The sequence below is a fragment of the Alosa alosa genome, chromosome 18 (assembly GCF_017589495.1).
Source record: "Alosa alosa isolate M-15738 ecotype Scorff River chromosome 18, AALO_Geno_1.1, whole genome shotgun sequence".
Classification (NCBI taxonomy): Eukaryota; Metazoa; Chordata; class Actinopteri; order Clupeiformes; family Clupeidae; genus Alosa; species Alosa alosa.
The window spans coordinates 22,765,988-22,782,900 of NC_063206.1; the positions used below are offsets into that span (position 1 = coordinate 22,765,988).

Here is a 16,913-nt window from a genome sequence, read left to right on the forward strand (position 1 = left end):
AAACTTTTGACCTTTTGATGGAAGGCAACATGCTCATCTGATGTTTAGGATTGAGGGCACTTTATTACTGAGAATAAAATGAAACAAGGAAAAAAAAAGAAGTGCTATAATTTTGTGTAAGAGTTGTGTAATGTTCAAAGTACTTAAGTAAGTAAATTACCCACCCCCCACCCCCCTCAAAATATCAAACCTAAACTACACACTATTCATAAAAAGCTTATTCTTTATTTGCATATATATACAGAATAACAGACAACAGTTCTTTGGAAAGCCTTTTTGAGAACAGGGCTGAGGGTTCTTCAGAGTCACTGCACTGCCCATCACGGTGAAGACCTTATACTGTGTCTGTGTGTGTGTGTGTGTGTGTGTGTGTGTGTGTGTGTGTGTGTGTGTGTGTGTAGTTAGTGTACAGCTAGGCAGGGCTCACCCTAGACAGGAGCGCTATGAGCTGTGTTCCGAATGGTACGCCAGGAGTGATTGATGAGTTTGGAGGTCTGAAGTGCACTGTCACCTCCCGACTGGGTGGTCCTTCCTTGGCAAGGTCAAGGGGCACTTCTGGGACAAAATGGGGAAGGTTAAGAAGTATTTCCCCTCTACCTGTGTGTGGCACAGAACACCAACCACCTCTCCACCTTTTGATTGGTCAAAGAAAAACATGGTGGCAGAAAACCTTTCATCTCTTCCAAACGAAGGGTTAATTCCCTTTTTCATTTGTGTACTCTTTGCTGTGTATTTATTTGATGATCAGTCAATACTTCATCCCTAAAGTGTATAGAAAATGTAGACATGCATGACAAGTCTTGCTCTGAATGAAGGACATTTGCTTGTAAGTCTTAAACACGAGAATGATGATATTTTTTTTTTTTTTTACATTTTAGATCAAGGATGCCTTACTCACTTGAATACATTAAATCTAAAAGCCTGACCAGAGTGTGTGTGGCCAAACTGCTGAAGTAGGCTGGAGAGATCGTTAACATGACTTCCCCTCGCCTAGTGTTGCGTTGCAGCCCATTTGGCTAAGGTTGGTGTCGATTTAAAAGTCGTTCAGTGTCCAGATGGTGATGTCCACTTGGTAAAGTGTTTAATGGGAGAGCCACGTGTCTGATAGGAAGACTTTTCCATTCCTTTCTTCCCTATACCTAAGTGGTCTGCTGTCCCTGAAGTACAGCTCTGATTACAGAACAACAAGGTTTGCCACATTATACAGCAGATTGCCTGGTCATCACAAAACAAAGGGGAAATTTCCCTCCCAATTGGACTTGAAACTGTACAAAAGATAAAAGGTGAATCCTCATTTTTTGAGTTTGATGATTTACTATAATGCACCAGTATGTCTTCATGCCCTGAACTGTGTGAGTATTTTTTATGCTCTGAGCTTCCACACCAGAGGGAAGAAGGTAGTAGGCTAGCTCTCTCAACTGGGTATTCACTGGGGGATTGTCTGGAATCCTTTAGTTGAGTATCATATGGAGTGAGTCCCAGATATTTAATTCCAAAAGTGAGTGAGTAAAGGAGGGAAGAAGGTGATAACAGGGAAATGAGGAGTTGAGGTTTGATATCAGAAGCCAGAAGCCATAAGAGACTAATGCCAACACAGATTAAAGTCTGATTACATTTACATTTAAGCATTTACCAGAATATTTTTGTCCAAAGATACTTACAATGTACCACAGGGTTACTTTTGTCATCAGCACATCAGTGTCTGACCGTTGTATCCAAAATCTTTTTTGCTGTTAGCAAGTCGCATTCTGTCATTTCAAATATTAGACAGTCCATCCACATTAAAGAGCATCACACTCTAATTGACAGCCTTCAGACCACAGTGAATACAATGAAAGTCATATTGGAGCAATGGCAGATTTCAGAGCAAAAACCCCATGAATGCCTCCCTAAGACACATCATCACTAAGTCTAATGGCTAAACCTATCATGAGAATTCTTTCACATTTGTGTCTGTTTTGTGTTGTCACAAACAGAGCTGCCCTTTCAGACAAGTTCTAAGGACCCCTTTTTTTCAGAAGGAGCATTTTTCGCCAGCAACATTTCTAAAAGCATCTGCCACCCTGATGCTCAGTCACAGCAGTTTTGTTTCAGTCCCGGCGTGCTCCCAGCGCAGTTGGGGGCATTGCTGCGCAAAGGCGCCAGTGTTTGCCACCAGTGGCTCCATGGCTGTGTTGATGGGCTGCTGCTTTTCACGCTCTGAATGTCTTCCGCTGCCTGTCGAGCCTCGTGTGAATGTCGCTGCGCTCGTCCTGTTTAACGGCACACACAGTTAGGCCTGGCAGAGAGGGGAGCTGGTATTGTATCAATAGTATACCCCCTTTTGTGGGGGGTTAGGGTTGGGGGGCACTGTTTGTGTGTGTGTGTGTGTGTGTGTGTGTGTGTGTCTGTGTGTTTGTGTGTGTGTGTGTGTGTGTGTGTGTGTGTGTGTGTGTGTGTGTGTGTGTGTGTGTGTGCGTGTGTGGTGTGTGTGTGTGTGTGTGTGTGTGTGTATGTGTGAGAGAGATGGACAGAGAAGAGTGTGACGACATGTCAGCTTTTACACCCCTCTGTTCTCCCAACTTTTGTGTGTGTGTGTGTGTGTGTGTGTGTGTGTGTGTGTGTGTGTGTCTGTGCACGGCTGTAATTGTTCTGCCTGAAACAGTTTTGCTTTCCCAAGACTTCCCTGGCACGGCCCTAAATTCTATCTTTACCCTGTGGAGGGAGATCTGAGGGCACAGGTTGCAGCGGTTGAAAAAGGGGCGGCCAGGGTATTGTGGGTAGTGACAGGTGACCACTATGGAGGAACAAAGGGTGGGTCAGCGGCGGAGTGGGATCCCTTTTCTTCGCCCCGTGTTCTCCCCTCAACACAATCTGTCAAATTTTAACTCGCCATTGAAGGGCCTGGCAGCAGAAAACGGCTTTATAGCAACTAATCCATGCAGAAGTGAGGATGTGTGCATGCACAAAAACACACACACACATACACACACACACACACACACACACACACACACACACACCTAAGGCAAAGGGACTATTAGCTCTTTCCCCTTAGACAAAAAGAGGGGTAGAAAGAGAGGAAGAAAGAGGAGAAGGGGAGAAGGGTAACAATCTGTGACAAGATTAATAAGGCCATGAAGTTGAAACACTTAAACAAGCTATTTTTCTGTACCGCAATCGGGTCCCCGTCCTCCGTTGTCATGTTAATATGGATTAGAGCGAAGCTTATTGTATTGTCGTGGGGGATTGTAGTTTAGAACAAAACATGTAACCTGAACACAAGTCCTGTTCAAGTAGCCTCAACATTGTGACATTCAATCTTACAGGCAACAATGACAGCATGCAGAACACCAGGGTAACAATACTAGCATTATCTACAGGTGTGTGTTGTGTGTTGTGGGCTATGATGGACTTAGCATCTCACAATGACAGTCTTTTACAACTGAGAGGTTTATTTCAAAAAGAAATGCTATCTCAACACAGAAAAGGAAAGATGAGCCGTATACACAAATGGGCATAAAATGAAAAGAGAGCAAATTCAATTGGATTTCTGTTTTTAAAAGAGGACAGACAAAAAGGAGATCTACATAAAGATCTTCTTCATTGAAAATGTTTTTACAACAGTGTTACAACAATGATTTTGGCTTTCTCCAGGGTTGGTAGTTTTCAAATGTTTACTGTCACTATCTGGTCTGTTTTATTCAGAAATGTAAAATAATGTTGATGGCATGAACCTTAACAAAAACAAAACTGAATGAGTTGGTCAGTATAGAGAATAGAGCCTATTCCCGTATCATCCTCTCAAATGAAGTGGCAGTGGTTAAAATGATAAAATGCATACAAAGCACCACAGTTCAGTGTTCGAGAGCTAATGCAACAGAGCTTTGAAACAAATGTCCATGTTTTCCCTTGACTATTCAAGATACATTCATTGATTTCTAATGTGTTCTGATTATGGTGTCATTAGATTCTTCTCTTGTAGTCTCTCTCTAAATTCCAAAGGTTACAAAGAACAAGGAACACAAGCAAACAGCTTCACATGTGGCTTTGGCCGAAATTGTATAAAAATGTTTGTTATAATACTACAGCACTGTGTGGATTGAACAAACAACTCTCTATTATAAACATTCTCATGAAATGTATTATCTGGTGCATTTAAAGTTTGAGTCACCCATTCCTGATTTACTTTACAGTCATATAAAGAACTAGAGAAACACTGTACAATTAGTTTAGTCTGCAAACACATTTAACTGTTTTAAAATAGAAGCAATGTCTTTCCAAACTTCTACAAAGTTTTAAGAGACATCTGTCTTTACTGATCTGTGCCTATTTGAAAATAGGTCTCAATACCAAATGAAATGCCAACGCCTACACATAATTATTTCAGTGTCATCCAAAAGAGTTCAAAGAACATCCAAAACAGACACACATATTGAAATCAATTGCTTAGCTTTGTGCAATTACTGACAAATGACTGAAAAAAGAAGATATTCGCCATTGGATGCAGAGCAGTGTGACAGGCCTACGCCGAATCAAGAAACAAAAGGCAGCTCTAGGCCTGTCTCCTGATATTTTCCAACTCAGCGAAAATCTATTGTGTGAGTGAAAAAAGTTAAGTTAAAAGCTTAGCATGGTATGTGAAAACAACTGTCCAGCAGTTGTGTAATACAAGCAAATACTTTTCACTGTTGCCCATCGGACCTGCTATATTCTGTCTGCTTTCACGCACCACTTCTCTTGTGGTGAGAACTTCTGCGTTGCAAAAGCTGAGATCATTTTCAGCATTTGCAAAAGAGCCTGCCGCCAGAGCTAAAGCTAAACTTGCCACGAGTTTCCCCGGTGCCTGTTCGAAAGATGCCACACATGTGTATAAAATGGCATCAAAAACAAATAAATGCATTTATTTTCTTTATTCTTGACTAAAAAACAATCAGTATTTATGTTGTTTTATTTTATTCATGTGAATTTGATTCTCTATTACTTTCAAATATATAATAGAACAAAAGATAAGATGACAACTTTTATGTAATCATTTGTCTTCATAGTGTGAAAGACATAGCAGATAATGGCTAACGATGAAAAGAGCATTAACGTTTTGCGTATGTCTGCTTTCAGCATGTCTGAAAAGAGTCTCTCCTCACATGCTACTTCAGTTGTTTGTTAACACGTTCACAGCTGCCATATAGGCTGGTCGGCATAAGGCACAGCTCTAAACACCACAGATCATTTGATACTCACAACATTGGAGAACCATGAGCCACTGACATTAGTGTTGAGGGTGTGTGTGTGTGTGTGTGGGGGTGTCTCTGAGGATTATTGACTAATGGCATTGGCATAGTGAGCGGGAGCATCATTGCAGGCTCTCTGCATCCCCTGTTTACAGTAAATAGTTTATGGTTAACACTTGAGTCATTCTCTGTCTGCCTGTATACTTTAATTGGTGTATTTATGAAAGAAAATGACAAAACTGTAGTTTCTGGTCAGTTGCAGAGTCGGCATACTCTATATGTCCACTAAGTCAGACTCAGAAAATCACATTTAGCAACATCCACATTGATTTCAAAACTGATGGGAATCAGTTATCCAGGTTATCCTCATTAAGGCTCTTCTCAGAGCACTTTCCGTCAATAGAATCTAACAGATTTCCTGTATCAGTTGCCTTTAGATTGTCTCCCAAGGCCTTTGGATGTTTTATTGAAACAGAGAGAAAAAGAGAAAGAAAAAACATGTGTGAGAGAGGAGGTGTGTGTGTGAGAGAGGAGGTGTGTGTGTGTGTGTGTGTGTGTGTGTGTGTGTGTGTGTGTGTGTGTGTGTGTGTGTGTGTGTGTAATGATGTGTGTGTACATGTGCATGTCTCTCATCACCATCCTGACAGCTGCAAATGATGCAGTGTTAGCCAGGCCACCTCTCAGCTGTCTGACTCCATGCACAACAGACGTTTCCTCCACTGCTGAAGATTTGAGCGTAACTCGAGAGAGAGAGAAACAACTCTGGCAGCACGTTGAGGACCACAGCCATGACATCATCAGCCAGTCCAGCAACTGTTTCAGAGGGGAAGAAAAAACATTTCTCTCACATAAAATACACAGAGGATGCTTCCTTCCTGGATGCCTATATATTTGTTTGCTTAAATCCTATTTTTAACCTGTTGTTGACCCATCCAGTTTTTTGTGAATGGCTAAAGTCGTCAGAGAAGTCAAAAACAACAAGTGGAGTCTGCAAACTGCTTAACAATGCATTTTATTTAAAGGCACCTTTCATGATGCTTCACATACCATCTTATATCCTCTGTCAACTAACTAGAGAAGAACATTATACTATGGGATAATAACATGGTGTAAAGGAATCTCATCCGACAGCGTATGAGTTTGATTCCTACAAGTAACATACAAAACAATTGCATCTCTGTTCTCACAATCTTTGTCCAGACACAGACTGAGAAATAGACAACCATGACTCTCATCTCTCTATTTTGTAATGTAGTAATCATACACAGCCCTAAGGGATGATGGAGTGGTGCACTTTTGTGATCCTGTTATTATTTCTTAACAGAGGTTGTGCTCAAGAATGTTCTTCTGTCTATTGGCCCAGGGATTTCACCACAAATCTGCATTTGATAACTATGATTGTCTATTTTCCTCCGGATCATCAGTGCTTGATGAGTTTGACCGTGGTTTTTAAACATCACGGGACCAACTCTGACCAACCCCCTTTCCACGACGTGGTTTTCTTCTTCTTCTTCGTCTTTTTTTGACAGTGGGCCCTCGGGTCGCTAAAAATAAAGCTGCCATCAAGAGGAAGGTTGTAATTTGTGATTACCGGGTGTGTCTTTGTCTCACTTAGTGAGGTACTGAGGGGAGACAGTTCCCTGCTGCATCCGACCAAAACTACTTCGACATTTCGAGGAGTAGGCTACTAGCTGAGAGAATTGCAGCTACATACATGGAAACCGTGAAATGCTCACAGAATTAATTTACTGTCACTGAAGTGAGAATACTGTCAGACAGAGAACCGGGACAAGATGATTCCATTATTTCATACATTATTTATTTGGAAAAATATTTAGATGATTTCCTTCATGAGCAACAGTTATAAAACAATTCCCATAAGATCTGTACAATGCTTCTTAAATACATTTATGGAAAACAGTCACATTGACCCGAAGTGCCTTATATACATTATACATATTTGCAAAATGAGGGAGAAAATTAAATTATATCAAACTGAATTCCACAACACATTCACAAACATATAAAACACAAATAACAATTAAATAAAAAGTACAACTTCTTAAAAATAAAAAAACAACAAAAGCCTCAGTTGCTTTAGGATTCCAAGGCAGTGTCTTTTCTTCTCCGAACCAACACTCACTGATGTGAGGATATGAAACAGTACACACTGCAGTCAGTTTAAATACATTTGTGTCCTCTTTAACACAAAAAAGCCCTCTAGTGCAATGAGGTAACTCTTTTTCCAGGTCATGCAACAAGTCCATTTGCACCATATGCGCATTTCCTGGGCGACATGAATGGAAAGAAAGAAAAAAACAAAACAATGCGGGGAGCAGGGAGCCAGTATGGCTCAACAACCAACTTCTGCAGTCACTGTGCTTACTTCAGTTGAGAACCAGCTCATTCTGAATATCATATTCAACATCTTAGTTCCACAGCAGCAGTTCACGTGAGGGAAACGTTCCCCCTGGTTTGAGCAGCATTTCGTCAGAGTAAAACCTCCAGCAGAGCGACTGAGCAACAGCTCCAATATAATGTTACACCTGAAGAAGGAGAAAGGAGGGAGAGATTGATTAATCATTAACTATTGTGAAGTAGACATTTAAAAAAGAAAAAAAAAAGATTGGGAAAAGCTTTAAGGAAAATCCGCCTTGATAACTCAACTCACCTCAGTTGCAATAATACATTCATCTTTTTCATCTGATATCACGTACACGGACTGATACTTTGTGTCCTTGCACGATGAATCTGGACGTTTCTTTTCTGAGGCATCACTGTGAACGGAAATAAAGCAAAATTAATACCAAAGCATTTTCTAACATCTTGGATCAACACTTCTACTGCACATGCACCATTCAAAATCAAAGCATTTAATCTGTATTCACCTCTTTAAGCGATTTCTGCGTTTCTCGTCTAAGTCACAGTCCAGTGGTTCGCACGCAGCCTCACATGCAGCCTCGCACATGGCCTCACACTTGGAGTCGCCTTTAGCTTCACATTTTGGGTCGCCTTTTTCCAGGTCGTCTTTCCCGCATGCCTCATCCTGCTTCAGCTCGTGCACCAGATTGTAATCCACAGACAGGTAGCGCGACTTGTAGCCATTCTTTTCCGAGTTGCCCCCGAGGCCAGCCGAGTTGTCGCTGTGAAAGTCCACCTTCTTGTTGGTGTTCTTCACCTGGGTTGGGCCGAGGACACTGACGCTCACCGACAGGTCCTTGTCACGGCTGCAGTTGTTGGCCAGGTTGTTCATGGTCTCTCTCTCACTCGCGGGCCTCTAACAGCTGGCTCCGCCGCTGGAGCTTGACCCGCACAAACGCCACCAGAATGGCACTGCCCAGCAGCAGCAGCAGCACCAGTATAATCCCTGCACACACCGCCATCCAAGGGAAGTAATCGGTCTGCTCCTCTCCGTCATCACCCCCCTCGGAGTAGCGCCTGTCATGCCCTTCAACGACAGGCTGTCCGTTGGTCTCGGGGAGAAGAAACTGGCAGTTGCGCCCTCCGTATCCAGGCACGCACGCACAGATGTAGCGCCCCTCCCTCTCATGGCAGGTGGCACCGTTGTGGCAGGGGTTATGGGCACACCTGCTCACTGGGTGGGTGCAGTTTTTTCCAGTGTAGCCAGGAGGACACGTGCAGGTGTAGTCGTTGAGTCCATCCTGGCAGGAGCCACCATTCTGACATGGGAAGCCGGCACACTCGTCAACATTGTCGTTACAGTTGTCTCCCACGTAACCATCCGGACATTGGCACAGGTAGGAATCCACCAGGTCCAAACACTGAGCACCTAAAGCGTAAAAATATTGTCAGCTCATTTGAAAACATAGATTTGAGAGATGTTTTAGTCCATAGTCCAAGCAGATAGATGGTTTTGGATGCTGAGAGAGAAAAAAAAATTAACTTACCATTCGAGCAGGGGTTGGAGCTGCAGTGGTCAATTTTCTTCTCACAGTTGAAACCAGCATAACTTGCTGGACACTGGCAATAGTATCCTCCATCTGGGTTGTTGACGCAGCGACCCTCATTGAAACATGGCCCATCAGCACAGTCCATAGCGCTCAACTCACAGTTCTTGCCATAGTATCCAGGAGGACAAGCACAGGTGTAGGTGTTCTCCATATCCTGTTAATAGAGAGTAACACGATTTAGGGAGGAAACCCCATACACCAAACTTCAAAAATAACAATGTATTGCACTGCATAATACAATGAAAGGTGAAGAAAGGTACACTTACAGTGCAGCTTCCCCCATTTCTGCAGGGACTGTCTGAACACTCGTTGACCTCAATCTCACAGTTGTCCCCAGTGAAGCCAGGCTTGCAGGTACAGGTATAGCTTCCCTGCCCAGTGTTGGTACAAGTTGCTCCATTCATGCATGGTTTGTGGTGAGTGCAGTAGTTCAAATCTGAAACATGCAGAAACAGCTAAGAAGTTAGTCTAACGCCACACATCTTATTTCATATTTCAATATTTCAGATTGAAGAATACAGGCATCTCATTTAGAACTGATCCAGAAGTGATTGATTCAAAATGTTTCGAGAAATAATTGCTCACCTTGGTTGCAAAACAGTCCCCCCCAGCCTTCCTGGCAGTTGCACTGCCAAGGCTGCTGGCAGGTGCCGTGAAGGCATCCTGGATAACGGATGCAGTCATCACAGTACTTTCCACTGAAGCCAACTCTGCACCTGAGGAAAAATAAATAAAGGAGAGGTCAGTGAATGATTACCATGAACTGATGTTTTATGTCATGTCTATCAGGAGTTTAACCCAAAGTAATCTTCTTTTACGTCAGTTCATATCATCAGGGATGAACTGGTGTACTTACTTGCATTCATCTGGCTTGTCACAAAACCCATGTTCCTCGTCACATCCAGGGAGGCAGATTGCTGTAAAGACACAGACATCCATTGAGTGATTCAAGCATATGTTTCATCAGACAAAGATTTACTCAACTCTCCCTAAACACTTGTTCAGTCATTTCAGAGGGCACTCACTGGCAGGCCCTACTATCTGTGTGAAAAAATTCTGCTCCCTCATCACGGGCAAGGACGTTCTGCTTAACACAGTTGCTCCCCACACAAAAGCCTCACAGCACAAAAGCTTCTTTTTCTTCTAACTGTGGGTCAGAAGTCCCCTTTTTTCATGGTGCTCATACAACCCCTCCCCTCGGTGTCCCCGAGTCGGCGTGGATAAGAGTGGACAGCTGGTATACATGGTGCCAGTGCAGGACAGCTGCTCTATTGTCCTTTCACTCGGCAGCTGCCCGCTTCCAACAATACCTCACTGCGCTAAGCCAATCAACACGGAGCGCACTGCCAAGTAGCCAATCAGGCATTACATTTAATCTATGGCACGCGTGTGATTATTCGGCAAACGTCCCTCATTTGCATTCGCATAAAAAAAACGCCTGTTGAAACCAAAGCATTTCTGTACTGTAAAATGAAGTTTGAGAACAACTTTTGGAAACTCCAAAAATAACAGATCTAGTCAAAACTACTACATCACAAATAGGTAAAAGTGTTTTAAAATATTTTTAACAGCCCAGATTGGCAAATACTTACGCTCTGTGCAGTATTGGCCTTTCCATCCAGAGTTGCAGATGATCTCTCCACGCTCGCCACAGGTGAAATGTCCAAAGGCATCATCTCGGGGGCGGCAGAAGACAGAGCAGCCCTCGCCGTAGTAATGTTCATCACACAGAAATCTGTAGGAGTATTTCAGCTCCGTCCTTCCACCAATTTGTAAATCCTGAGACCACCCCTCCCCCACTGTGAGGTGCCTCTGTGTTGTCATCCGACTGATGAGACGTTCTGGGTGTTCTGTTAACGAAACACAACTAATTAAAAACAATAATAAAAAAAATGCATAATAAAAAAACAGGTGGGGCTGTTATTAGTTGACTACCGAGGAACTGGAAACTGTTTTTACCTGTTGAAAGATCATCGATGGAATCTGTGTGAAGCGCTTCAATAATCAGCGAGAAAGTCCCCTGTAAGACAATGAGAGTATTACGATTAGTGGGCCTATGTTCTCGATTACAACTTATCTCTCAAGACCTCATGGCAACCGGTGTCTCATTAGTCGCACAAGGTGGGCCTCGTATTTAACATATGACGGAAGAGGCTGATAAACAGAGGTGTGATGCCACTGGGCTTCACGGTCAATTTCCCCGCTTTCACACTTACTTACTGCTGTAAAATGAAGCTTTCGGAATTTCACGCAGAGCTGACAATAATACACCAACTCTGGGGATGTGAAGTTTCCCACCCCTGTAACATCTGTTAAATGCTCTAAGCTAAAATACCACCCTTCCAAAGTCGTTTCTACTTGGTAATCTCTTTTGACGTTATCGATAAAGCCACATGCGCGTGATAAAATCCATTACACTCTATTACTCGTAAAGATATCTGTCGGTAAAACAATCAACCAACTCACCGGCCAAGTAAAGCCAAAGGAGAATCGTATTGGATTGGTGAATGAATCCTTAGACGTCATCTCGGGAACTTGGAAGGAGTTGGATCCTAACACAGGGGTAACCGCACCTCCGTAGGTGCATGGAGGTTCCGGCGATACATTTGTCTGGTAGTGCTTCAAACAGATCCTAAAAAAAGTTTTGCATTCACACTGCTGGAGGCTTGATGCGGTCCCCCCTTTGCAGCAGTTCGTATTTCCCGTCACTCCTTTCTTGTTGAGAAACTCTTGCAACTTCAGTTCGAATACCCCAGAGCAGAACCCCTGTTGAAAGAACGAACCTCATGTAAACCAGCATATTTGCAGACACATTTTACAGTTAACACTGACTATAGGTAAGCTAATAGGCTATATGGATCTGGACGTCACTATGGATCAATATTGAAATCAAGACCGAAATGAAAATATGTCTTACCTGGCATGTCAACACACAAAGGATGGCAGCTATCAGAATTGACTGGTGTCCCATTGTGTTGTATTGGGTCTTGATCAAATTTCAACTTCCAGGAGCCCAACGAAATTTGACTGTGTCCCTCAAACAAGCATTGAGATGAATTTTGAAAACGTCCAGATATAGTCTCTTATTCAACAGACACTTCAGTGTAAAGAGACTACTTCGGTGGATTTGTTTTAGTCTCTTCCCACAACGTGTTCTTCCTACTTTCTTCTGTGTCCCATTTAAGTCCTTCTTGGAATGGAAAAAATAACCAAAGTCAATTTAATCCTTAATGTAGTGTAAGAGAAAGCGGACGAAAAAATCCAAGGTGATAAAAAAAATCCCTTGTTAGGTCGTAAATTCCAATCCAGATATTAATATTTGAAGATCAATACAGCCTCAGGCTCGTGGGTGCAAACAAGAGGACAACCCGTAGCAGGGTTTGCTCGTGTGTTGTTTACTCTCCCTTTGATTTATTAAGCGCAAAGATGGTACTGGTCCAAAGCACTTCCCCTCTGCGCTCTCGTTCCTTGTGCACTGTATGAAACTATGCGTGTGTCTGATGTCCCGGCCAGCCTGCCGCCGGTTATATACAGACTGCGACTGCTAGGATAATGACATGCAAATGAGCTACTCCCCCAATCTGGCTCGAGCTGTCACAAAGGGACACTTTTCAAACCCCCTCTCAAAAGATCGCCAAATGGTCACTGAGCTGTAAAATGTGCAACCCTTCCCCATGGCCAGAGAGAGAGAAAAAACTTCTCATTTACATACTAGAGAAAAATTTAACCTCAAGAATCCTTTACATCCTTTGCTGACAGAAAACCTCAAATTACATCACACTCCGTCTGCTCATAGTTAAACCTGCTCAAATGACTCGACATTCTTCACTGAGGCGCACGGACGTCATACGAAATGCAACGGATAGTCCCCCCTCCTATAGCCGATTTGACAATTGTTTTGACATGCAACAACCGATTAATAGAGGCTGGGCAATAATTATTTTATAAATACTTAATTAATCATCGACTATAAAGATATAAACAACCGAAGCACTCCTACATTTTGTTTATCTATGTTTTCTTTATTTACACAGCATTGATTTGAGAAAAATGTGCCCGCATCAAGAAATATTTGTTTATTTATTTATGAAACACCGTAATTGTTTTGCAACGTTTGGGTTATTTGGCATTGTTTATCCAATCGTGTTTGGTCCTGTACTTTATTCAACCGTGTTTTTATTTCTCAGTGTCCCCAAATGGCATGTTGAACTTTCACTGAATGAAATGTATGTTATTTTCAGACTGAAAAGTGTTTTGATGGAAAAAATAGGTCATATATAGTACTAGTTTCCATTTTGTATAAAGTTTTCACAAACTTCTGGAACCCTCATAAAACCTGTTCCAAGATGCTGACAAGTTCTCCAACTGTTAAGTATTGATTACTATGCATAGTATGGATATTCCATATAATATCTGAACGCTGATGGGCAGTAAAAACTGCTGGTGTGTGTCGTTCGCGTGGCTGTCATTAAGGCACTTTGTTATTGTGTGAGGGAAGAATAAGTTTGTTCTTTGTGCTCTCAGCTGTATGGTAATTCAGGCAACACCTGCTCCCTCTCACAATATAGCAGGGAGAAAGAGCTCCCCTCGGCGCACGCTGCCGTCTCTACAACAATGTACAAAATGTAGGGGCTCTCACAGGGATAAAAACATGTATAAACAGTCATCCTAACTTTAATCCGCTGAGGAATTTTATTTATTTTATGTGCGTCATAGTACTTTTTTCTTCATTTTCGGAATCTTTTAACGAGCTCTCTCTCTCTCTGTCGACTTTCACTCGTGGGCTTGTCGCCAGGGTGGTACTAAAGTTAATTTACATAGCCCCCCTCCTTTTTCTCTCTGTACGTGTATGTGTGTGCGTGCGTGCCGGCAGTGTGTGCGTGTGTAAAATATGTGTGTGTCGGGGTGGTCTTCATTAGGACGTTAATTGAAACGGTACTTGCATTTCAGAGGAATGCAAGGACATTTGAATTTCTGGAGTGGCATGCATGCCAGAGGAGGGTCAGATTCTAGATTATGCCTGATTTGAAAAACACAACGTTTGTCAAACTCAGCTGAGTGTGTATTTCGCTCAAGCACATCGTCAGTGTTCGCGTAAAATGACATTGCCAAAGGAGCTTAGACGCGTGTGCGCAGTTTATTCATAATGTTCACTGTTGCCAGCGTCGGAAAAATCCACCTGTTGGTGCGTTGATGTCCGGATAACAGACCGCAGTCTACATTTTCATAATGTGATGCTAAGTGTATTGATTATTGTGTTGCTGTTATATGACAGGTCGCGTATGCTTATCTCGGGCACTAAGCACTTGCTCAGAGTCAGCCACATGAAATATCAAGTCTTCCATCACCATACACCTCAGTCACGCGGTTCTTTACATTGACGTGGCAAACATTTCTCCATTACTGCAGCAAAGCGTAACCGAAAGGCATGGTGAAATCCTTCAGAATCATGCCCACTACACTTATTCTTTTCAAACTTAATTTATGCCACGCGATTCTGTCTTGGTTAAATCAAGCAGAAAGCTCCTTTTTCGCACTCCTCCTTCTTTCAGAAGGTGAACTATGGAGAGACTGTTTAACTTAAGTGTTTCTATAGGGGGCTGTTGTACTTTAACTCCTGCCCACCAGTAGCTGCTATGAACAAAGAAGGGACTCGAGGTCTGACTATTCATCTTTTCTTTGCGCTTTAATTTTCATTGATTTGGAATACAAGAGGGAGCCCTTGGGGATTCTCTCTGAAGGGCACGACACGCCTTTAGACGCGGACAGCCCCCCAAGCCAACCATCTGCTCCCAACCAAATGGCGTTTTCCCCCCCTACCTCCACATTTCAACTGCATGTCTCCACTGTTCGTCCACGCATTACACAGTCTTCAGCCAAATTAAACTGGAAGCATGTAAAGGACCTGCAACGGTATGGCACTGGCCATATGGTTAGGGAAGCTGAAAGTGCAGTTTCGCGGATAAACTGTTCGTGGGAACGTCGACATTGCCTGTCCATGACAGGACTATTTTTAATTATGAAGTCCCTTGCTCAAAACAATTTGTTCTGCGAAGGTAACGTGTATCCTGCCAAGTGATTCCCTAAATGGACAAAGCAAAGAAGCAACAGGTCACTTTGAAATTCCCTTTTCACGATTAAGCTCGATCAGAATTTATACAATTAGATTTAGGATTCAATTAGTACCCTCTCTCAACGTTAGTGGCGCTGATCAAGACTACACAAATATTCTTCAGATTATTATGCCTAATATTAATAGTGTTGTCGGAAGGGCTCATATCTGTTAAGTTACATTCATCACATCTGTTCAGTCGGAAGACAGATTCGTGCGAAAGTAGCCCGATATAACTTTCCACGCGTACTGATGGAGGGACGTGTGCTGATTACAATAATAAAGGATGTGTCGCGTGGCCCCGATGGTACGGATGATGGGTGCGGAACACTGAGTCAATCCCGATACACAGAGAAAGAAAGAAAAAGCATGCCATAATAAGCGCACTGGTATTTATGTGATTTCATAGCAAACAAGGGTATGTGCCTTTGTAGTTGGTTGTGTTCGCCTCACTTGCAAGGAGCGACCAGTGAGCGTATTTAAAGTGCTGTGTTTGTTGATAGGGACATTGGAGAAAAGTTTGGGCAGTGCGTTGTTGTGTTTCTGTGTATGTGTGTCCGTGTGCGCGCGCGCCCTGCAGGATGGGGTGAGGTGAATGCTTCAGCAGAGCTGAGGTCAGTCGCGTGCCGACGTCCTCCAGAGAACATCTGCCCCTTCCCCTGGGTGCTTTTGTTCGTATGTAAAACCTTCGCCTCAAGGGGACAGAGAAATCAATACAGTGATCCGCAAGCACTATAATTGGGGGACAAAAACGTTACACGCAGCGCAGGCAGCGTGTCGACGAGAGCCATGTTTTTGGCAGTGGCCTGAGGTTCTCGAGATTTCACTCTTTTTAAACTAAAAAGTCAGGTAAACGGATACTTTGCTTACCTATTCTTCTTTACAGCTTATAAACAACCCTGTTAAACAAAAATAAACAACCCTGTTTTAGTATATGAAGGCTACTGCCATTGCCATCTTATACAAGCACCAAAACGTAGTTTCTCTGAACTAGTAATACAGGTGGCTTCGTTGTCACGTTAAATTATTTCTGGTGAATTCCGGTGCGCAGAGTGGGCTACAACCCAACCCCCTAAATCTGGTCAATCATCTGGTAGGAATGGAGACTCTTGCAGGCTAAGCAATGTTTCAAATAATGTAGAGGCATGAGGAATCGTGTCATAAGTTACTTTAAATTAATCATGAGCTACTGGTAACATGTTAACAGACCACACGATTTACCAGCCCAACGATCCCTTTTTGCCTGATTGTGTGTTCCGTCCGATGTTGGGTTGAGTCCATTTAACGTTAGGCTGTCTGGAAGTCCCAGAGTCCCAGGCAAGATCTATGATTTGTTCCTAAAATTCGGCTATTGAATGGGATCGTCTATTGAATAGAGTAGACCTAAGCCTTGGCCAAGGGAATTACAATATGCCTATCAAATCCCACTTCTTTTTAGAGTCTTTTAAAAAAGCAAGCCTAGTCAAATTTGCCCAATTAAATAAGTTAGCCAACATTATTAATCTTGTGTAGATTTATAGCCATAAATTGTAGGCTGTCCTACAAAATGGGACCTGGATTCTAATTCAGATAATGACAGCAAAGGATACGAATGCATTTTCGTAACAGTGAAGGGATACT

The 16,913-nt window shown here is 42.7% G+C and overlaps 1 protein-coding gene across 1 annotated transcript; it reads right to left on the reverse strand.

Annotated features, from left to right (window-relative positions):
• Positions 1-7,007: 7,007 nt before the first annotated feature.
• Positions 7,008-12,666, reverse strand: dld (deltaD). Its single transcript, XM_048270635.1, is given in 12 exon segments — positions 7,008-7,756; positions 7,882-7,987; positions 8,099-8,479; positions 8,481-9,000; positions 9,119-9,335; positions 9,448-9,617; positions 9,767-9,897; positions 10,038-10,098; positions 10,774-11,031; positions 11,141-11,201; positions 11,648-11,947; positions 12,099-12,666. Coding segments are annotated over 12 exon segments (2,265 nt in total). The 5' UTR covers positions 12,153-12,666; the 3' UTR covers positions 7,008-7,750.
• Between the last annotated feature and the right edge of the window lie 4,247 nt (positions 12,667-16,913).